Source organism: Nyctereutes procyonoides, unplaced genomic scaffold, assembly GCF_905146905.1.
Source record: "Nyctereutes procyonoides isolate TBG_1078 unplaced genomic scaffold, NYPRO_anot_genome, whole genome shotgun sequence".
Taxonomy (NCBI): domain Eukaryota; kingdom Metazoa; phylum Chordata; class Mammalia; order Carnivora; family Canidae; genus Nyctereutes; species Nyctereutes procyonoides.
In genome coordinates, this window is record NW_026575126.1 from 65,230,280 (window position 1) to 65,251,391 (window position 21,112).

Consider the following 21,112-nt stretch of genomic DNA (forward strand, 5'->3'; position numbering starts at 1 on the left):
CGAATGACTCCCCCAACTTCTCTTCTGCCCCAGCGCCAAGGGAATGGCACCACCCAGAAAGCCAGAAACCCCATCTTGCCCGGTTCCTCCTCCTGTCTCCAAATACATCCCCGGGCCCTGCGAATCCTACCCCTGAATGGTTACTGTATCTGCCTACTTCCCATCCTCCCGGCTCTACCTAGCTCCAGCTCAGGCGACCTCCCTCCCTCTCTTCCCAGGGCCACCCCATGCACTGTCCATCCTGCTGCCAGACATCAGGACCCCCATGAGGTGCATTCAGCCCCGGGAAGCAGGCCCGCAGTGCCGCCTTCATACCTTTGCCCGCCCGCCCCCTCCCCCTCCCTAGATCTGACAGCCTGTGGGCCCCGCTTGGGCTCCCGTCCCTCCCGTCCCTCCCTCCCGAGCCGGCCTGCCGCGTTCAGCCCGTAACAGCATCGCCACGCACGCCTGTCACCGCCTGGGGGCGCACCCCGTCTCCAGGCGGTCGGCAGGCGGGCATCCTGTGGCCAACAACACATCTTTCGAAAGGGCTAGAAGTTGGCTTTCCCCCCTCTAAGCCTGTCGCCTCAGAGCCTGTGGTCAGCATGGGCAGCGAATAGGACTTTTAAAGGCAGCAGTACAGCCAAACTAAATACATGAGCGCTTCAAAGCAAAAGAAAACAAAACGCCACGAAGAGGTTCAGCTGTTCCCGCAAACTGCCAGACACGGGTGCAGCCCACGCCACAGGGCTCGGGTCCTGTATTCAAGTCGTACCGAGCAGAGGAGCTGCACACAGCAGTGCGGGTCTACGGCCAGGAGACAACCTAGAAGCGGGGCAGTGGCCCCGGGGCTGGTGACGAACCGTCTCCTAATAGCACCCGGGGGCCCAAAGTCCATGGGGACGCCTGGGGTCCCGGGGTGCCGAGGCTCCGGGGCCCGCGGCCAAGCAGGGCGACCCGCAGCGCCGACGGCCCCGCCCCCGACTGCCGGGCTCCGCCACAGCCCATTGGCCGGCGGCCTGTCCGCCCCGCCCACGTGACGCGGCACGTGACGCGCCCCGGAAGCGGCGGGGCGGCGGCTCCGGGCGGCGGCGGCGGCATGTTTACGGCGGGGGCCGAGGGTCTGCTGCACCAGGCCAGGTGGCCCGGGTCCCCTTGAGGCCCCGGGCGGGGGCGGGGGCGGGGGCCTCACGGAGGGGGGTCCGCGTGCGGCGGAGCCCCGGGGGCGGGGGCGGGGGGCGGGGATCGCTCTCCTGCGCGTGCGTTAGGTCGGGTGGGAAGTCGCCGTCCGGCCCGGCCCGGCCCGGCCGCAGCCCGCTCTGGACTCCCACTGCCCGGTCGGCAGCCCCTGTCCTCCTCAGTAGCTCTCCAATGAGCCACTGGGCCATGGCTAGGTAGAGCCGGGAGGATGGGAAGTAGGCAGATACAGTGACCATTCAGGGGTAGGATTCGCAGGGCCCGGGGATGTATTTGGAGACAGGAGGAGGAACCGGGCAAGATGGGGTTTCTGGCTTTCTGGGTGGTGCCATTCCCTTGGCGCTGGGGCAGAAGAGAAGTTGGGGGAGTCACTCGGTCAGTGAGCCGCTGAGGAGAGCTACTTGCTTCCACCCGTGGGAGAAAGCCAGGCGGAGGCTCGCCCCTCCCCGCCCGTCCATCAGACAGGGTAAGACCTGGTGCCACTTGTGTAGAAGAAGAAGCAGTCAGAACCACGAGCCCAGGGCAGACTGGACCTGCACCTGGAACAATTGATGGGGAAAGACCGGGATGGTTGTGGCTGCTGTGACTCCGTGGAATCGAGATCTCGGATGCAGATTAGGTTCTGAAGGCGGTGAACGGCGCAGAAATCTTCTGCAGTCAACATGACCCTTGAAAAACCTGCTGGGAGAGCGCCTCATGGATTCGGAGCACCACCTGTCTCTCCTTCACCGCGGGACAGAGATCCCAGCGTTCAAGCTCCAGTATTACAACTCAGGCTCATAAGAATTTAGGGGTTGTGTTAAGTGAAAATAGGTATCTTTAAATACCAGCAGCATCTCACTCACCGCTCAACATGCCCACCCCCGTGTTCTTGCCAAGAGACCCACGGAAACCGACACCCGCCCAGAACGCCACGCCACGTCACGGGGCTTACCCCTCTACAGCTCACCTTCTCCGGGCCACACGTCTGCGGAATCAAAGGCGGAATGAATGACCCCTCGCCATCTAAATTCCTGTGCCTCCCTCTGTCTCGGGTGGGCGAGTGGGCAGATTGAGGGTAGCGTATAGGGTCCCACATCCACGTAACTTGTGTAATTTCGCCCTTTTAGGGCTTGAGGGAAGCCGATCACCCTCAGGACAGAATACTGTGAAAACCAGTAAGACCTAACAGCCTGCCATGGGGGGGGGGGTACTCTAGAACAATCTGCTAATGTTCCAGAATTAGGATTTGGGAGTGAATTTTAGTGTCTGAACATTCTGGAGATGAAAGCAAGGATGGAGAAAGCCATCAGAAGCATCTTTTGTGAGCTGAAGACTAACTGAAGGAAGTGGGACTTGGAGAAGGGGTGGACAGGGGTGTGTAGCAAATCAGGGGAGGTTTCCAGAAGCCCAAGACTGCTGATTGGAGGCTCTGTGTGGGAGATAACCGGGGAGGGAGAGGTAGGGCCGAGAGCAAGAGAAACAGGACCGGTGGTTCTGAGAAGTAAGGAGGGCCCAGGACCCTGCAAGCATTGTTAGTGTCCATAGGAGTTTGGGTCCAAAGGCAAACTATTAAAAGGATTGAGCAGATTGGCCTTTTAGAAAGAATGCCACAATTTAGAGAATGTACTGGAAGGGATTCACTGGGATGGGAGGTACCATCATTCTAGGAAAGAGTCTTTTCGTGTTATTTTGAGGCAGCCTGGTGGCCCCCCGCTCAGTATCAGCAGCCCGGTGAGGAACAGACCTGATGACCAGGCCTCCTGTCTTTGTGTCCTCATCCCATTGTGTCTATTGCGTTTGTAAGTCACCGGGTCCAACTGTGGCTGTGTCAAGTACCAGGAAAATGAAAATGGGATAGGAGGTGGGAAGGACACCAGAAGTAGTGGGGGATTCATTGAGGTTTATCTGCCAGCCTTCAAGTGAGAACAAGAAATGGAAGAAGCAAGCCCCAGGTGCTGGTCAGCCCGAGGCTGGAGCTCCCTGTCTGTCTGGGTTCAAAATTCTGGGTAACTGAGCTCGAGTGTCTGATTGGTCCAGTCTGGGTTTAGTGGATCTCAGCTGTGGCTAGAGGGGTGAGGGGACCCTCCGAGAGCCCCCCTAGAAGTCCCTAATACCGTGTCTCCTGGGCTGATTGTCTCGTCTTGCCTTTGGGCTGGAACAGAAGCCTAAAAACCCAGGTTTCCATTTTGAGACTGTTGGATATCTTACCTGTTGATGCTCAATAGATGCATTTTAACTAAACGGTAAATGTTACGATAAGGTAACATTTTAACTAAACGGTAAGTAATTATGTTACTTATTGTTTGGTATAAATATTTATATTTGGTATAAATATTTACAAATATAAGGGCAAACAATATTTGCCTTTTAATATAGCTGATTTCACTCTTGTTCCCAGAAGCAAAAGGCTCATGGAAGGAATCTTTTGAAAAGCAACTTATTTAGGACCAAAATGCCCTTCATTCTGACTCTTAAAATCAATGAGTTTTAGTTCTTCCACTCTGGCAACAACAAAAATCTGCAGGTGTGGTGTCTCCGTACCGGGGTCCCCTATAACTGTTGGAGTGGGGGTCTCCCGCCTGGCAGCGGGGACAGTGAACGGGCGATGGCCGGGTGCCATTCATGGAGGGGCCCGGTGAGGTAACCAGCCAGCGACTGTCCCCGAGAGGAGCTGCGGGGGCTGGACTCACTTTCCCACAGGACACCCAGGCTTCTGTGCTCCGTGGCGTGGGGGTTTTCTGCAGTCCCAGAGCCACTGTGTCATAGCTCAGGGCCGCGCTTCCGGTTCCCCTGACTGGGTGCCCCCACACCAGGTTGCCAATGCCCCGCTCTTTGTCTAGAGGGATCCAGGATGAGGAGCTGCAGAAATTTTGTTCCCGGGTCGTTAAGCTGCTGCAGAAGGAGGAACTGGGTCCCGACGCTGTAGATGCCTTGCAGAGGCTCTTCCTCATCGTCTCAGCCACGAAATACAAGAGGAAGTAAGTGTGATGATCTTGGGGGATGCAGGCCCCGGCCAGGCTCCCAGCACGTGAGGCTGCGGTGGGTGCCTGTCCGCACCTGGCAGGTTAGCACACACGTGTGTCGGGCCCTGGTATCTTCTGTCCTCAGAAAGCTGCACCAATGGCCCTCAGATACAGAAAGCTCTTCGGCCCCCGGGGGCTTCTGGGAGTGGGTGCTCCTTCAGTGAGGTGCCACCCACCCACACAGCCTTGTCCTCCCAGGCTGGAGAAGACCTGCGTGGACCTGCTACAGACCACACTCTGCGCGCCCAAGTGCCCCGAGCAGCTCCAGCTTCTCTGCACTGCCATCCTGAGAGAGAGGTCACCCTCTGATGACCTGAACCTGTCCTGTGACCACGTCCAGAACAGCCGGCAGCTGAGCCTGGTGGCCTCTGTGCTCTTGGCCCAGGTGAGGTGACGATCGCTGCTCAGATGGGCTGTCCTGTTCTTGGTGGGCTCTGGGGTGCCAGTGCACGGTCCCTGTGCAGACACGGACCTGCCACATGCGCAGGCTTGGCTTGACCTCGCCTCCCCTTCCATTCCACTGTGTTTGTGGGTGCTGCTAGCGTGCCAGTACACCCTGCACCCGGATGCTTCTGGAAGGAGAAGTACCAGCCTCCCCTGACCCCTCCTGGTCTGCCCCCATTGTTCCTGGGGAGGTGGCCGGGCTCCGCAAAGGCTAATTCAGACTGCTCTGGGGACACTCCTGGACGTAAGAGGTAGCATCATGGAAACAGTGATGCTTGTAGAGACGCAGCCTATAGCCCCATCCCAGATGTGTTCAGACCAGATGACCTGTCATTCACCCACTCAGGCAGGTCACCACTTCATGATCCCCCCATGTTGCACTTGAAGGGTGACAAAAAGGAAGAGGTCAGAAGCGTGGGCCAGCGCGCCTTCAGAGTCCTTGAGAGCCGGCAGCCCGAGGGGCCCAGTCTGAGGCACCTGCTCCCAGTTGTGTCCAAGGTCACCCACCTGGCCCCGCACACCCTCCATGAAGGTAGTCGCCTGTTTTTCCCTAGGGGAGGGATGGTGGAGAGGTGGTGGGGGAGGCCTGAGGACCCAGCACTGTCTAGTGCTCATTGTCTAGAAGGACCTGCTCATGCCCTGTGGTGCAAGTCTGCGGGGTTGACTGTTTCCCACACGTTGCCCTGCCTCTCTCCATCCGTAGACCAGACCAACCTGCTTAGCAAGAGGCTGGTGGACTGGCTTCGCTATGCGAGCGTCCAGCAAGGGGTCCCACACACTTCTGGAGGCTTCTTCTCTGCACCCAGAGCCCGGCAGGTGAGCCTGGAGACTCAGAACCTCCATGTCCTGGGGCTTCCCTCTCTGTCCTGCCCAGCATTGCCCCAGGGTCCCTTCAGCTCCCCCTGTCCTTCCACCTGCCCTGATTCCAGAATGATCCCTCCCCACTTGTGTGGGTAGGCTCTGGGTCCCCAGGGTCGAGCCCCCAGCCTGTGATGTGTGCCAATCCCACTGGCAAGGGTCACTTACCTGATAGAGGACCGTGTCAGCTCAGGTGCCAGCATTTATATGTCTCATGGGGGCCCCTCAGTCCACAAGAGTGTGAGGGCAGAGCCAGGCATGCAGCCTCCCCTCTGCCCTCCCTGGTACCTGTGAGCCCGTTGGCGCCCCCTGGCCTTGGACCCCAGCACCTCCCTGGCCCCCAGCACCTCCCTGGCCCAGGTCCCCCACGGCCCACCCTTCCTTCCTTACCTCCTGCAGCCAGGCCCTGTCACCGAGGTAGATGGAGCGGTGGCCACAGATTTCTTCACTGTGCTGTCCACGGGCCAGCACTTCACAGAGGACCAGTGGCTGAACGTGCAGGCCTTCTCCATGCTCCGGGCATGGCTGCTACACAGCAGCCCCCGGGGCCCCAGCAGCCCCGACACAGGTGAGACGCGGGGGAGGGGAGCAGGAGGGAGGCAGGACCAGGTGTGCCCTGGGGGAACGCTGGCAGCCCTGGCTGAGCCTCATTGGCACCGGGAGGCCCTTCCCCATCATGCAGGAGAAGCCGGGGTGATCACTGAGGGCAGACATCAACAAGGGTGTCAGAGAGCTTCACCAAAGCCCTTCTCTGCAGTGGTGTAGACAGGTGGACTTTCCAGGGGAGGTGGGATGCCTGTACTCCATGGGGCGTCTGGTGAAGGTGATGGTGGGGCCAGCGGGGCAAGGCCTGGGTGGCCTGCCGCAGGGGCTCCCTTCACGCCCCTGGATGGGCCAGGCCGAGTGCCCTCCGAGTGCCCCCCTCTCTTCCAGACGACAAGTCGGAGCTGGAGGGCTCCACCCTGTCTGTGCTGTCGGCCACCTCCACCGCCAGCCACCTGCTGCCGCCCCAGGAGCGGCTGAGGGAGAAGGCCTTCGAGTACTGCCAGCGCCTCATCGAGCAGAGCACACGGCGTGAGTCCTGCTGTCATGCTCCACCCCGAGGGCGCCGGAGCCTGGGCAGCCTCTTTGTCCCAGCGGGGCCTTTGGCTTCCAGGCCTAAGCCCCTGGGATCTGGGCAACGGGCAGGACCTGTCCCCAGCCCACCAGCTTCTGGCCCAGCCTCCTGTCCCCCTGGGGTGGGGGCGCCCTCTGCTGGTCTGCTCCCTGCCACCATGTCCTCCTGGAGCTTCCAGAACAGGGTGTGTCCTGCTCACTGTTTGATGGTGACCAGAGACCAGGTGACTTTCTTCCTCCCCCAGGAGCCCTGCGGAAGGCGGACTCGGACCTGCAGAAAGCCGTAGGTGCCGGGCGGGCCGGGCGGGGTGGGCCTCACCCCCGTGGCTCTGTCCGAGCCCAGCCTCCGTGCCTGCCCCACAGTGCCTGGTGGAGGCTGTGCTGCTGCTGGACGTGCTCTGTCGGCAGGACCCGTCCTTCCTGTACCGCACACTGTCCTGCCTGAAGGCCCTGCACGCGCGGCTGTGCGGGGACCCGGCCCGGGTGCGGGCGCTGCTGCCCATCGCGCAGTTCTTCCTGAACCATGGTGAGCCCCCGTCTCACGCGCCGTCTCTCAGGGTCCAGACACTGTTCTGGTTCGAGGTGAAGCACAGCCTCCCTGTTCCTGTTTGTTGCTCCTCTTCCTTTGTTCGTGGAGCCACGTCGTTTTAATGGACTGTTAGCACCAAACAGGGTGGTGTTTAAATGGGTCATGTAGTGGATTGAACTGTGGCAGCTTCACACTGATCTTAGAACTCTTTGCCACGAGAGTGCACGCGAGTTTTGTGGAAGGTGCCATGAATCCAGCACGTTCCAAAGAAGGTTCCACACTGTGTGACTCAAGGATTGGTTTGTCACCAGAGACTCCCAGGGAGAGCAGGCTGTGGCGTGGCCAGTTTTCCCTGTGGAGGAAGGACACCTGGGGCGCCTGGTGTCCAGGACTCCGAGAGCCCCTAGCCAGCCGTCCTCACAAGGAGGTAGGGACGTTCTGCTGGGGTCCTGACACCACCGCTGCCTTTCAGGGGAGGCGGCCGCCGTGGACTCAGAAGCCATCCTCCAACACCTGTTCACCAGGATCCCCTGCGAGCTCTTCCACAGCCCCATGCTGGCTTTCGAGTTTGTCTGCTTCTGCAGGGACAGCCTTCCGGTGTTTGGCAGGAACCTTGACATTCTCAGACGGAGCTTCCCCAACCTCTTCAAGGCATGCTCCGGTGTGCTCAGGCCAGAGTGGGTGGCCCGGCGGGGTGGGGATGCAGCGCCCCTCTCCCTGCTCCTCCCTCCCGGGAGGTGGCCTAAGCTGCAGGCAGAGGGCCCAGGGACCACCAGGGAGTGGGGGTGGGGGGTGCTTCTGTGCATCACACCCTGGGGAGCTCCCTGCTGGGCCCAAACTGCAGTTTATTCTAGAACTTGCCCTGTAGGCTCCTCTCATCCAGGAGCCTTGCCTGCTGGGCTCAGCCCTCCGTGCTGCTGACTTTTGATGTGTGTCTGTGACTGGCTATAGTCACTGTGTGGGCTTTGCTAATTCAGCTGGAGCCTCAGTCCTTTTGTTAGAGAAAAAACAGTGATGAATGCAAATCATCATTGCTACGAAGCGAACACAGGGCAGGGGGTTTTACAGATTACAGTGGCCCAGGGGCCATGGGTGGGACCAAGGGGCTCTCATGGGCCCTCCCGGCTCCCACCAAGCATAGCTCGTCCCCGCAGCTCCTGGCCTGGAACAGCCCAGCCCTCACCTCGGAGTTCGTGGCACTCTTGCCATCACTGGTGGACTCGGGCACGGCCGTGGAAATGCTCCATGCGCTGCTGGACCTGCCCTGTCTCACTGCGGCCTTGGACCTGCAGCTCAGGTGAGCCCCGACGGTGACAACTGTCCTGGGTCCCCTCCCCATCCTCTGCTGTTCGTGAGCTGCCCCAACGAGAGCACCCATACCCTGGGCCTTGGAGCCTCTGGCAGGTCTCACACAGAGGTAGAACCCCACCCTGCAGGTACTGGGTCCCAGGCCCCTTCCGGTCCATCCCTCTGAGGCTCACCGCTGGCTCAGGGTGCTGTGATGGCACAGTGATGACTGCTCTGTCTCTCCTGAGGGCTGGAGTCAAATCTCTCCACCCCGGAGCCCGGCCTTAGGCATCTGCTTGCTCGCAGGCTGTCACCAGCTGCAGCCGAAAGACCGCTGTGGGATGTCTCCCTCAGGAACCCTAGCTGCCTGGAGGCCTCCCGGGACCCACAGTTCCAGGGTCTCCTCCAGCACCTGCTGCGTGCCACGGCCAGTGGAACCACGGAGAGGTAGGGGCCACTTGGGCCGGGGGGGCCCTGGTTGGAGGGGGGGGTGCCTGCGGCTGAGCAGCCCCAGCCCCCTGGGCCCAGGTAGGACAGGAGAGCACCCTGAAGCCTTGGGACAGGGCTATATGTGTGGCCAGAGCCCATTCCCAGTGTGGGTGAGACTTGTCTGGGGACATCTGCCCCCCGGCCTTGTGCCTTCTGGCCCAAAGGGGCCTCTGCGGTCGCCCCCCACCCTTGGCAGGCACCACCCATGCTGTGGGTGCTCACTGGACTCAGGCCTCCCACTCAGTTCTTTACCAGCTCCCTGATGTGGTCCACACAACCCTGCAAGATAGGCACTGTGGTGACTCCATCCTGCAGCTAGAGAAACCAAGGGGTAGCACTCCCCAGGAGCGGGAGGGCCAGGACTGGAACAAGGCATCCCGACTGCAGACCCCGTGTGAGCCGTCTCCATGTCCTGTGGGAGCAGTGGCCAGTGGCTGATGACGGGAGCAAGGCTCTAGCAGGAGGCAGCAGGCATGGTGACAGGGTGGCCTTGTCCCAGGAGGGCAGTGCAGGCGGGTTCAGAACTGGGTCCATGCCATGGCACCATGACCCCGTCCTTTCTCCCCTCAGGCACCAGCCAACTGTGGATGCGTGGAGAGCGCACCCATGGGCCCCGGGGAGCAGGTGGGCAGGTGCTCAGGGGGATGCGCCGTGTGCCCTGCAGGTTGGCGCCGCTCCACCAGCTGCTGCAGCCCCTGGCCAGCCTCACCCGGGTGGTGCAGTGCGCCGAGGCCGTGCCCACCCTGCTCCAGGCCTTCTTCTCAGCTGTGACCCAGGTGAGCCCACTTCCGGGATCCTCCAGTCCCACGCCAAGGGGCTGGCCGTGGACCTTTGCAAAGCCTGTGTCCTTGATCGAAGAGCCCGCTGCCGATCAGCGAGAGGCACCGGGAAGGGGCCTGAGTATATATCTCCCTCTTCACCCCAGTTTGCTGATGGGGCCTTGAGCAACCAGCTGGCACTGCTGCTCCTGGAGAGAAGCGACTCCCTTTACCAGGTCCCCCAGTATGAGGCCCATGTGCACAGGTGGGTGCATCACCGCCTCCCCAACCCTGCTGCCCCCACCCTGGCCTCCCGCTCAGCCTGCTGCAGCTTTGAGTCCCCACGTCCCCTAGGCTACACCTCCTTCCTGCTCTCTGTGGCACATCTCCTGTCCTCCAGCATCACCCCTGGGCCAAGCTGCTGCTCATTTCCTCTGTCCCCAGTCCAGATGGGCCCCGTGTGCATCCCTCCTGCCCCAGCTCTGTAACCTCCAGTATGGCCCAAGTCCCTCCCTGAGGAGCCTTCCAGACCATCCGTCCCCCTTCCAGAAGGCCTTATCCACACAGGCTTGTGCCCACGCCACTCGCCAGCCCCAGCATCCTCCCCAGTGGGCTGTGAGTTCCTTCAGAGGACAGACCATTTCTACCTGGTGCTCAGAGGCTCCCCCCACCCCCACCTGATTCTGGTTCTGGATCGGGGGCCACAGTCTGGTGCCCGGGGGTGGCCGCCCACCAATGTCCTCCCCGGGTAGGGTGCTGAGCTCACAGTTCCTGGTCCTGTGTGCGCGGCACCCATCACTGGTGGTCGAGCTGGCTAAGGAGCTGCTGGAGTTCGTGGGGAGTGTGAGCAGCGTCCACAGCAGAGAGGCCATGCTCACGGCTGTGGTAAGGCCGCCCCGCCCCACCCCACCTCTGCCCCTTCCCAAGCCAGGGTGCCTGCAAGAGGGCTGAGGCTCTGTCCCCACCCAGGTGTGGGCTGTCGGCGAGTATCTGTCCGTGTCCTGGGACCGTCGGTGTACCGTGGAGCAGATCAACCGATTCTTTGAGGCCCTTGAGGCCCTGCTCTTCGAAGTCACCCAGTCCCGCCCATCTGCCACCCTTCCCAAGTGCCCCCCACGGGTCATCACGGTGCTCATGACCACACTGACCAAGCTGGCCTCCCGGAGCCAAGACCTGATTCCCAGGTACAGGATGGGGCAGATGGGGGAGACCTGCATGCCACCCCCTGGGGAAGGGGAGATGGCTTTCAGATATCTCCCAGGCCCCCAGGGTCTGCCCATGGCCGGCAGCACGAGGGTGACGTGGACACAAGTGGTGTGGGCAGCATCCTCGTTGCCTCACTTCTCCCAGCCGAAGCCCCACAGCCTGGAGGCCACGGCTGTCCCACGAGGGGTGCATCCACAGCTCACCAACTGGGATCCTTATCCTCAGGGTCTCTCTGTTCCTGTCAAAGATGAGGAGCCTGGCCCAGAACCCAGCCCCGAGCTCCGACCGCTGTGGGGAGGACGCGGGGGCTGTCTGCACACGGGCCGCCGAGCTGCTCACCCTGCTGAAAATGCCCAGCGTGGCCCAGTTCGTGCTCACGCCCAGTGCTGAGGTGTCAGAGCCTCGCTACCACCGTGACACCAACACGGCTCTGCCCCTGGCCCTGCGCACCGTCAGTCGCCTGGTGGAGAAGGAGGCAGGCCTCCTGCTGGGGTGAAGGGATGAAGACCCAGTGGAGGCTGGCTGGGCTGCAGATAAGAGCCCTGTATTAGGGCCAGACTGCGGCTTCCAGAACCAGAGGGCCCTGTCAGGAGGGGTGTGAGACCCAGGGAGGAGCTTGGGGTGGGTCTCAGGGCTGTCCCATGCACACCTTCCTCTGGTTGTGTTTCTCGTGCACTGAGCTGTGCTGAAACAGGTCTGACTCAAGCTCTCACTCCATTTGGGGCTAGATGGGGGCTGCTTGGTCTGTTTCTGGCTGCTCCTTGTTTGGGGGCAAGAAGAGATCCAGCTACAATAAAGGTCTTTTAGAAAGTCCCCGTGTGCACAAAGCAGGGGAGAGGGCCCCATACAGGGGAGTGCACTGGGCTGGGAGGCCTGGCCCAGGGCAGGTGGGGACCCCCCCAGCTGGGGCAGGCACCTGGGGCTGTTCCTTCCCACCTAGTCCCCACAGCAGCCCAGATGCTACGAAAACAGCAGGACTGTGGACAGTCAGGAAGCATGTGACCTTCCCAGAAGTGCAGCCACCACTGGAAGGGCCTTTGCTCAGTATCCTTTCTTAGCCTGTCTTCTGATACTACTGAATGATTAGAGAAACTGCGGCTGGGGCTCTGGGGCTCTTTGGCCTGCAGCCCCCTGCCATCAGGGCAGCACCAACGCAGCAGGGTGCTCGGCCTCGGCCTGACTCCTGCGGGCAGAGCCTGAGACAAAATCCAGGATCGCTCTGGTATTATGCCGCGTGAGGGAGACACGCTGAGTGTGGCAGAGCAAGGAACGGGCCCTGCCCCCTGCCCCAGCAACTCCTGCCCCGCTCCAGCCTTTCACACCAGCTCCCGAGGCTGCCCCTCGGCTCCGGCCGCGCGCACAGGCGCCCGGCACCAGGTGGCGCTCCTGCCCCGCGAGCCCCACGCCCGCCCCGCCGGCTCGGCTCCGGCCCCGGCTCCGGCTCCCGCCCCTGCCGCGGACGCGGGGAGGAGCTGCGGCCGCGGAGGAGGCGGGTGGGCGCCGCGCGGGCGGGACCTGGCGACGGCCGGCGTCTTCCGAGAGGACGCGTGGCGGCCGGCGGAGCGGACCGAGGACGGGCGGAGCAACCCTTGGGCTCCCCGCCCCCGTGGCCCCGGGCGTCCAGGCCGGTGTGCCGAGCCCTCCCTGCCCCAGGCCGACCTCGTGCGGCCCGGGGCCGACTTGAGGATGTCTGTCCGTCCGAGGAGTCCGTTACTTCTGCAGGATGCCTGCGGTGTTTGCCTAAGCTCGGTCTCAAACCTGCGCCAGGGCTGCTTGGTGAGGACAGGTTTCGCGGAGACCCATTTCCCTGCTTCACACGCAGAGGTTTTCTCTGCGGGGCACACTACCAGAGCTCAGACCCCCGGGGGGGCTCCCAAGGGGAGATGGGGTCTCCTGCCACACTCCGGTTGTGGCCTGGGGTGCGGCGCGAACCCCTCCCTGGGCGTCCTGTCCCACGTGCTGGGCCGGCAGCCTGGGGTGTGCTGCGGAGCGGGGCTCGGCCTCTCGCGCTTTGCCACTGCGGAGAGCATCCCCGGCCGGTGCGTGGGGCAGACGTGGACCCCACCTGGAGCTTGGAACCCCCTCCAGCTGCGCTGAGCCGGGTGAGCGATGTCTTCACACACTGAGCGTCCTGTCCCTTCAGAGCGTTAGTATGGCCGTGGCCGACCTAGAGAATCAGGCTGCAAAGCGGAGGGGGCTCTGAGCAGTTGTGGCATGTGAGGCGCCCACCGCTGTGCGCCCAGCCCCTTCCCAGGGCTCCAGCTCCTTGGGAACTTGGGTTTTGTAGGGTCGCCCACTGGGCTCCACGGCTTTGTCTCCTCCACCGCGCACAGCGGTCAGGAACCGAGATCAGTAATTGGGTGAGCCTTAGGCTCCTGCTGGCCCCTCTGAACTTGAGGCCTTGTTTCAATTTGAATTTTCCTTTTTGGTTCAATTGTACATTTAAAGTGAATTTTTAAAAAATACACATCATCCAGCAGTTTCGGATTCAGTAGCTGGCGGCACTTCAAAGCAGGCCAAGCCGTGGCCCCTACCTGAGCCGCCCAGCCAAGGGCCTGCAGCAGGTGCAGGCGCGCCTCTCCCCTACGCTCGCCAGAGGGCAGCATGGAGCTGCGCGAAGCCCAGTGCATGGGACCGACCTAGGACCCCTCTCCCTGTGAGGGGCGCGTTGGCCAGCACCCTTTCTCCCCCAGGTCTCTCTGTGCCTGTTTGAACCCAGCCGTGAGCTCTGCGCTGTGACGACCGCACAAGAGCCATCTGTACATAGGCCACCGCGCTGACCCTGCTGAAGATCCCGAGATGTCCCAGCCCCGCCATCACCAGGACACTGCCACGGCCCTGGCCCTGCGCACCGCCAGCCGCCTGGTGAAGGAGGTGAGCCTCCTGCCAGGGTGAAGGGACGGTGACCCGGTGGACACCCGCCCAGTTGCAGATTAAGAGCCTGGCCTGGTATTAGGGCAAAGCTGCAGCTTCCGTGACCAGAGGGGTGGTCAGGAGGGGCATGAGGCCTAGGGAGGAGCCTGGGTGCCCAGGGGTCAGGGGTTGTCTAGACCCTTTGAACTTTATGCTGTGCATGTGTGATCAGCAGGAGCAGAGGCAGCTACCCCCTCCCCACCACTCTGGGCTTCAGGGCTGGGTGGGGGACAGAGAGTTAGTTAAAACCATATGGGACATCACAAGGATCCTGCGTCCTCCCAGGGGGTCTCCCTCTGGACCCCAGCACAGTGTCCACACTAGCTCCACACACGGCCGCCCTCTCAGAATACGAAAGATAGTTTATTGAATCTATACGTTTCCATTAAAATTTTTAAACATAAAAGCTCTGTAACAAACATCACAACTTAGTGTTATCTGTCATATAAATAAAATATACACTAAGATGTACATTATCCACAACAGGGAACACGGCATGAGCGCGGGAGCAGCAGGGTGGGGAGCACAGGGGCGGCCACCCTAGGGAGGCGGCGTGCGGAAGCGGATCTTCTTGGCTGTTTCCACATCAGACTTGGCAACCAGAAACCGCATCTTCTTTCCCCCGTGTCGGATCAGGTCCACGGCTCTGAAACCCAGCGCAGGGGAAGGAGGATGGTGGAGCGGGGCTCGTGTCATGGGGGCTCCCGGGGGTGCCCAGGATGGGGGCCTACCCTGTGCTGTGACCCAGAAGTGCTCAGAGGGGCCTGTGCTCACACTGCCTGGTCCAGAGCCCACCCCCCAACCTGAGGAGCCCCTGGTGGAGCTGGGGTGTCATCAGAGGTCAAACAAGCAGCTGAGGGCTGAGCCTGGACCTCTACCACAGGGTAAGGATGGGACCTGCTCGTGGGCCTCGGGGTACCCTGGGGCTGCGGCACAAGGCGGTGGTACCTCAGGTAGCTGACGCCCATCAGGCTGCTGCCGTTCACTTCCAGGATGCGGTCTCCCAGGGACAGCCGGCCGTCCGACGCTGCAGGGCTACCCGGGAGCAGGGTCTGGATGTAGAGCCCAGGGGAGCCCAGCGGCGTGTGCTGGGGGGAGAAGCAGCGGCCTCAGGGCGCCGTGGTCTTCAGCATGTCTGTGAGGGCAGGCCTGGACACCATCACAGCCCCCAAGGACCGAGGTGACGCTGCACGCTCTTCCCTCCTCCCAGATTCCTGGGAACTGCCTACGCCCCAAGCCCCTGGTCCCCAGCCCTCCTCTCCTGGGGAGCTCTCACGCTGCGGGCCTGTGCAGAGGGACAACTCACCATCCCGTCGATCAGGCCCATCCCCAGTCCAGAGGGGCCCCGCTCCAGCTCCACCACAAAGACATAGCAGAAGTCCTCGGTGCTGGAGCTGTGGCTGGAGGGGGCGGCAGGGGGCTCGTCCTCATGACCCGCCCCATCTCCTGGGTGGGCAAGGAGACGTGCCACTGTCTACGCTGCCGCAGCAGCCCACCCCAAGCCCAGAGGCAGTGCTCACACAGCTCCTGTCGGGGTGGAGGGTCTGGACTCTGTCTGTGGGCAGTGCCCCCGTGTGCCTTTGGGGCACGTCCACCCCCCCTTGCAGCTTCCCCAGGACACCAGCCCCTGTCAGAGGCTGGCTAGTGCCAGTGGCTGAGCGGTGGGCTCTGCCCACGGTCCCCCCAGGCTCCCTCTCTCCTGCCACAGAACTCTCCTGAGACTCTCCCCAGGCCCCCTGCCCAGTACCAGGACCCCCAGAAAGCCTGCTCTTTCTTGACTGGGGCCACCGTGAGGGTGGAGAGTTGCATCAGTTCTCTCTCCAGGTCAGGTCAGGGCTTCAGGCAGAGCTTGCAGCCCCCATCTCCGCACCGCTGAGGTGTCCTGCCTCCGGCCTGGCTCAGCCTGGCTGTGCCTGTGCTCAGACCACACTCTGGGGTCTGCAGCACTGTCGGGGGCTGTTCTGCCCCATCCAGCCCCTGGGGAGGGGGGCACACATGCCCTGCCTCCTCCCTGCCCCCCTGCCTCACACCTCCTCCCATGTGTCACCTGAGTCGTCACCTGAGCCCACTCTTCCTCCGCCCTGAGTGTGGAGACTCAGTCCCATAGACAGCTGTGTGTGGCCCGGCTGCCCACCCCGTCTGGCGTCCCAGGCTATAGGGTTCCCGGGCAGGTACTAAAAGCCCAGGCCAGACAGGCCCCCGGGACTCATTGGTGGAATGACCCAAAGGAGATCAGCCCAGGTGCCAGCAGGGCTGGGGTACAGGCCCTCACCTTCTGGAGCTGCCCCCCGGGAGCCACTTTGTCCATTCCTCCTCCCTTCCAGGAGCGCTTGCCCACAGGTGCCACCAGGCTCTGGCCAGTCGGGGACAGCGGGCTCGAGGCCGAGTGGGGTGCCGGGAGGTGTGAGCAGGCACGAGGAGTCTGCATGCAGAGGGCCAGCCTGGAGGCCCCCGCGGCTCTGCCTTCCCGGAGGGCCCTGTGCTCGGGGAGCCCCTGAGGAAGGAAGAGCGCGCATCTGGCTGGCTTCACGGGCTCCCCTGGAAACCAGCGGGCAGCTCTGGCCCTCTGGGTGCCCTTCTGGGGTGGTGTGGTGTGGGCCCTGGAGGCAGGGGAGAGGGAGAAAGAGTTCAGGTATTGACAGGCTGACAGGAGGGGCCCAACGTGGTAGGAGAACCAGAGGGGTCTCCCCAGCCTTCTGCAGCCGGGGCTCCACGAGCTGCCCAGGGCAGCAGCCAGGCCCTGTGTTGGACCCAGGTACCTGGAGGTACTCTGGCTGGGACGGCCCACCCCCAGGACTGGGTTTGCTGCGCAGGCTCCACAGGAAGTGGCGGATGTAGAGGAGGTGCTGGTAGATGCTGTCATCCAGGCAATCTGCTTCCAGATCCACCTGGAAGCCCTCACTGGGCAAAACGATAGGCGGGGGGTTTTCATAGGACTCCAGGACATCCTCTGCGGGGGAGGGACACACTGTGACCGGCCTGGCCAAAACAAAACTTCCTGCCCGTTACCAGGCTCACCCGCCACCCCTGCCCAATACTGTAGGGACTAGGGTCACAGCAGTGGGGCATTCAGGCGAAGACAGCTGCCCACACCAGCTCTCAGCCCTTCAGTCCCAGTGACCACCCAGGATGAAGCCCAAGCTCCCAGGGAGGACACGGCCCTGCCAAGTGGAACCTCTGCCTCACCCCCAGCTCCACCCGCCCCTCTGGGCACTCCCGGCCTGTGCTGACTGCATTCCGCATGTGTCACCATGATCCATTAGCTGGTGGCACGTGTCTGTACTAAAACAGGAGCCTGGTCCGACAGCAAGAAGGCCAGCACCCACACAATTTGGGGCTCCTGGCAGAGAGCCCCCCATGCGGCCGGCCTCAGGAGTGAGGAGGGGCCCAGGGTCCCACTCAGACCACTGGCTCCATCCAGGCCAAGGCTCCAGGTGATAGGGGCACAGCAGAACGTCGCCCACAGCCTTATTTCTAGCTGTACTTTCTACCTTCTTTTAATTTCCATCTCTGTATCACGATGTCGTGCAACGAAGAGAGATGGGCATCTATTTGTAAATCACACATATATGCACATACAGAGGCCCATGTCCACTGTGTGGGGCAAGCACACCACCTCCCCCTCAGTGTGGGGACCTGCTCTCCTCCTGGTGGGCGGTGCACCAAGCAAGGCCCCATCCTTGTGCTCCTCTATGGGGAGGGGACCTCCGGCCTGACCCAGAGGTTGGAACTGGGCCATAGACTGTAGACTCTGACATCCAGCTGTGGGATCTCAGAGTCCCTAGGCAGGGGGGACAGACCCAGGCACTCGGGAGGAAGATGGCCCCGGATGCTCTGTGGGGTCCTCTAGGGAAGTCCCCCAGGGAGGCTCCCCTTTGCCCCCAACACAGCCCACAGGACCCCTTGCTCCTGCCCCTGGGATGGCAGCTCACCTGACTTGAAGGCATCAGGGCTGTCCTGGGCACCCGGCTCCCAGGCGCTCATGGGGCCCATGGCCGAGGCCAGCTGGTACTGAGTCAGCAGCCGGTGCAGTTGCGCGGGGCTCAGGGTGGGGAACGCAGCCCGCAGGTTTGCCCAGCTCATCTGGGTGACAAGAAGGAGCTTGTGGTCAAGACCTCTGGGGGGGCACAGCTACACCCCCAGGAGGGTCTTCCAGGCACTCTGTGGGCAGGGGCAGAGGCCTGTAAGGGCTGATGAGGCCAGCAAGGGAGTCAAAGCCCCAGGGGTGGCCATTCCTGGGGGCCAGCAGGCACCACACCGCACGCTCTGTGCCCCCGACATGCCTCTCACCGCATCGTGGCAGGCCCGAGAAGGGAGGGAAGGAGCCCTGGGGACACGGGGCACAGAAACGGGATTCCTGCCTCACGGCATGGAAGAGACGTCGACCCGGCAGCCTCAAGACTCCGTGACGGCACAGCCTTCCACCACCTGGGACCCCCAAGACTGGCTCTGTGGGCACAGGACAGGGAGGCTCCTCCAGGGGGGCTGGCCGCCCAAGCCATGCAGAAAAGAGCAGACTTGTGCACGATGACGTCAAACAGCTTGCATGTCCCCCGGACCACAGTCTCTCCCGCAGCTTCCTGACAGGTGCCCCAAGGACCCCCACTGACCCTGCCCATCGGGGCCGGCCCACGCTCACGCCCTGGGTGGCGCGTGGTGGCTCATTGTCCCCCAGCTCCTGAGGTTGCTCTTCAAAGTTGGAAAACACTCTGTTGGCTAATCTTCGGGATGTGTCCCGTCTTTATTCTTCCAGGAAGTTCACAGATTTCTCACGCCCAAGGTCCCGACATCGTGGCGCTGAGTACCCCCTGCAAGTCGGTCTGGCCGCCGAGCTGCTCAGCCGCAGGCACCTCCAGAAGCTCTGGGTCAGCGGCCCGGGACCTCGGGGTCTGGGCTGCCACTTGCTGCGCGCTCCACTCCTGCTGTTGGGACCTGGGCCTTGTTGGCCGGCGCCCTCCTCCCATCTTGCCCTCGCTCCTCTGCTTCACTGTCTCCCGGGTTTACTGCCAAGAGGCGGGGGCTGCGGTTAGCAGGTGCCTCTGCCAGAGGGACAGCAGTGCCCCGAGGCTCCCGGTGCGGGGGTGGGGGGTGCAGGGCAGCCGCTCGGAGCCCGCAGGCTCTGGAGGCCTCCGGGTGCCTGAGGCAGTGCCCTCTGGCTTTCCCCGTCCCTGGAATCCAGGCTTCGCTGCCCACCCCGCGCTGCGTCCAGGGCTGGGGTCAGGGAGCCACCAGCAGGGACCCAGCACACTCGCGCGTCCATCTTACCCCAGCACAGGGACACTTTCTGGGTGACTTTGTGGACTCTGTCTCCCGATCTTGCCACTGAATCCTTCCTCTCTGCTGTCACGGTTTTAGTTTCCAAGAGTCCTTTTGGTTCTCTTATTTATAGAATCCTATTATTTAACGGACACTAAGTCTTTTTTTATCTTCATGAAGATAAAAATTTTTTTTAAAGTTTCTTCTTCCTGAGAAGTCTGTTTCAGTGGATGTCCAACTATGGCCTGTATTTATAGGGCTCTCAGGCTAAAAGTTCTCACCTTTTTTAAAGGGCTTAACAACAACAGAAGAATTTGGGATGGTGACTATATGTGGCCCGCAAAGCCTACAGTATTGACCACCTGGCCCTTTACAGAGAAGTCTGTCAACCCCTGATCAGTGTCCCCCGACCTCATCTCCTGGCCCTTTACAGAGAAGTCTGTCAACCCCTGATCAGTGTCCCCCGACCTCATCTCCCCGAGCCTGTGTCTCTCGTGTTGGAAGCCACTCACTCCCGTTTCAGCGTGGGTGCTGGGTCTGCCTGGCTGCCTCACGGTGGGACCCAGGTCTGCATCCTCCATCCCCAGCTCCCAGCTGTCACCAACCACCCAGCACCGCTAGGTCAGCCACCTGCTGTGGGGGAGGGCACGGGTCCCAGCCAAGCCGGCAGTGGCACACAGCCTCCAGCACTCAGAAGCCACGTGGCCCCTGAGCAGCCCCCTTTATCAGGGTGAGACTCCTGGTGTCGGACTGACAGCCTGGTTTCCTAGCCTGGACAGCCTTTGTCTTCAGTGCTCTAGAAATGAGCCCTGGTCTTCTGCTGGCAAGTGTGAGGAAAGGGCCAGCACCCGGCTGTGTAGGAAGGGGCAGCAGAGCACCCAGTGTGCCCACTTCGTCCTCTTCCCGTGCATGTCGTGTTGGAAGGACCAAGAACACACGGGAACCGTACACGTCCAAGGTGCCCAACTGCTGTTCACAGAGGGGCCAGCCGGTGCTCCCAGCTGAGGACAGGAGCGGAGAGCAGCCCAGGCCCCACCACTCCCCTGCAGAGCAGCGTCCCGACTCCAATGCTATAGCCGCAGCCGGGCTTCCTCCCTCGGGAGGAAGGTCCTGATGCTGGGACCACAATAATCCCTGCACCCCAGGCCTGACTCTCGCTCACCGACAGTGCTCATGGTTGCCGATGGCCACACATCCACGCCACTGTGCAGAAGCGCACGCCGGTGGATGCACCCCGCTTCGTTCACCCCTTGTGCCACTGAGTGCTTTTGGGGGCTCTCTACACCTGTGACATCCCCGTCTGCATCTGCGAAGTGCAGGCCAAAGCACTTCTTGCTGGAGAACCAGTCAGCTGCCCTGTCTATGAACACTGTTAAATGTGTCCCCCAGTTTTACTGAGATGCAATCATTACTACTCATTTTTAATATAGGGTCGGAATGATGTACCCTTCATTCTGGTATCAGCAATTTGTAATTCCCCACCTTCATTAGACTTTTCAAAGAGCCACTCCTGGCTTTCTGCTCTTCTCTGTTCCCCGTTTACAGATCTTGGGGTTGGAAGGAGCAGGAGCAGCACCTCCTCCTGCTCCAAGATCTGCATCCTCCCCCTCTGTTCTTGGCCTCCTCACGTCTTCCTCAGGAGCCAGCCTCCTCCACTGCACAGGCACTCATCCCCCTTCCTGGCCTCCAAACGTCTCATCTCCACGTTCTCCGTCCCTATGGGCTTATGCCACCAAGAAGCCCAGCTTTGCTTTGGTTCGGTGCCATTGTGGAGGAAGCCAACCACATGCCTGCGTCCCAGCTGTGCTCAGCACCCAGGCGTCCCCAGTTTCTGAATTTTCTCTAGCAAACCCACACTTCACTTTTAGGATAAAAAAAAAATCAAATAACTTCAAAGACACTTGAGCAAGATCTGATCCCCAATACGTGGTAGATTCTCAGTACCTGCTGAGTGATCGCCAGCTGTGGGGCCTAGGCTTAGCCAGCATGAAGCAGTGGTCCCCTGAGGGCAAAGCCAGGTGACAAGCATGAAGTTGGTTACGCCCTGTGGGTGTGCAGCAGACAGCAGCTCCCGC

General features: G+C 61.7%; 3 protein-coding genes and 1 long non-coding RNA gene across 10 annotated transcripts in view; 3 read left to right on the top strand and 1 right to left on the bottom strand.

The window, feature by feature from the left end:
- The first annotated feature begins 1,059 nt into the window (after positions 1-1,059).
- On the top strand, positions 1,060-11,681 carry AP5Z1 (adaptor related protein complex 5 subunit zeta 1). 2 transcript variants are annotated; one of them, XM_055339725.1, is made up of 17 exons: positions 1,060-1,119; positions 3,999-4,136; positions 4,380-4,566; positions 5,013-5,157; positions 5,329-5,441; positions 5,883-6,051; positions 6,417-6,557; positions 6,845-6,882; positions 6,963-7,125; positions 7,601-7,779; positions 8,283-8,425; positions 8,722-8,862; positions 9,569-9,680; positions 9,830-9,927; positions 10,415-10,547; positions 10,632-10,846; positions 11,094-11,681. In XM_055339725.1, exons 1-17 carry the CDS (start codon positions 1,079-1,081, stop codon positions 11,362-11,364), a joined length of 2,427 nt encoding a protein of 808 aa, XP_055195700.1. In that variant the 5' UTR covers positions 1,060-1,078; the 3' UTR covers positions 11,365-11,681. The 2 variants fall into 2 exon arrangements, with proteins under 2 accessions (XP_055195700.1, XP_055195701.1); XM_055339726.1 differs by lacking the exons at positions 10,632-10,846; positions 11,094-11,681 and having other exon boundaries at positions 10,112-10,491.
- Positions 11,682-11,788: 107 nt separating this feature from the next.
- Positions 11,789-14,312, top strand: LOC129519321 (translation initiation factor IF-2-like). 2 transcript variants are annotated; one of them, XR_008666395.1, is made up of 3 exons: positions 11,789-12,644; positions 13,562-13,742; positions 14,268-14,312. XR_008666395.1 is itself a non-coding variant. In XM_055339728.1 (2 exons), the coding sequence occupies exons 1-2, from the start codon at positions 12,096-12,098 to the stop codon at positions 13,646-13,648; spliced, it is 636 nt and encodes a 211-aa protein (XP_055195703.1). In that variant the 5' UTR covers positions 11,789-12,095; the 3' UTR covers positions 13,649-14,029. The 2 variants fall into 2 exon arrangements, 1 of the variants encoding a protein (XP_055195703.1); XM_055339728.1 differs by lacking the exon at positions 14,268-14,312 and having other exon boundaries at positions 13,562-14,029.
- RADIL (Rap associating with DIL domain) overlaps positions 14,124-21,112 on the bottom strand; it is a 67,907-nt gene continuing 60,918 nt past the window's right edge. For 2 of the 5 annotated variants that reach the window (XM_055339723.1, XM_055339722.1), the window contains 5 exons: positions 17,714-17,864; positions 16,054-16,731; positions 15,088-15,227; positions 14,730-14,869; positions 14,124-14,427 (listed from right to left, as the gene is read on the bottom strand). In XM_055339723.1, the coding sequence (XP_055195698.1) occupies positions 14,322-14,427; positions 14,730-14,869; positions 15,088-15,227; positions 16,054-16,731; positions 17,714-17,864 (1,215 nt within the window). In that variant the 3' untranslated portion in view covers positions 14,124-14,321. Of the gene's footprint in view, positions 14,428-14,729; positions 14,931-15,087; positions 15,228-16,053; positions 16,732-17,713; positions 17,865-21,112 lie in introns of all 5 variants that reach the window. The other 3 variants (XM_055339724.1, XM_055339721.1, XR_008666393.1) reach the window with 3 other exon arrangements.
- Positions 14,892-19,240, top strand: LOC129519322 (uncharacterized). The gene is made up of 2 exons (XR_008666396.1): positions 14,892-14,961; positions 18,535-19,240. It is a non-coding gene; the product is annotated as an uncharacterized LOC129519322 (long non-coding RNA).

Bases quoted from the DNA above. Each gene is read 5' to 3' on its own strand.
- AP5Z1 (XM_055339725.1), top strand. From the start codon at position 1,079: ATGTTTACGGCGGGGGCCGAGGGTCTGCTGCACCAGGCCAG. The intron at 5,158-5,328 runs GTAGTCGCCTGT...CTCCATCCGTAG, and splicing joins CCCGCACACCCTCCATGAAG to ACCAGACCAACCTGCTTAGC. The intron at 9,681-9,829 runs GTGAGCCCACTT...TCTTCACCCCAG, and splicing joins TCTTCTCAGCTGTGACCCAG to TTTGCTGATGGGGCCTTGAG.
- LOC129519321 (XM_055339728.1), top strand. From the start codon at position 12,096: ATGCCGCGTGAGGGAGACACGCTGAGTGTGGCAGAGCAAGGAACGGGC. The intron at 12,645-13,561 runs GTGAGGACAGGT...TTTCTCCCCCAG, and splicing joins ACCTGCGCCAGGGCTGCTTG to GTCTCTCTGTGCCTGTTTGA.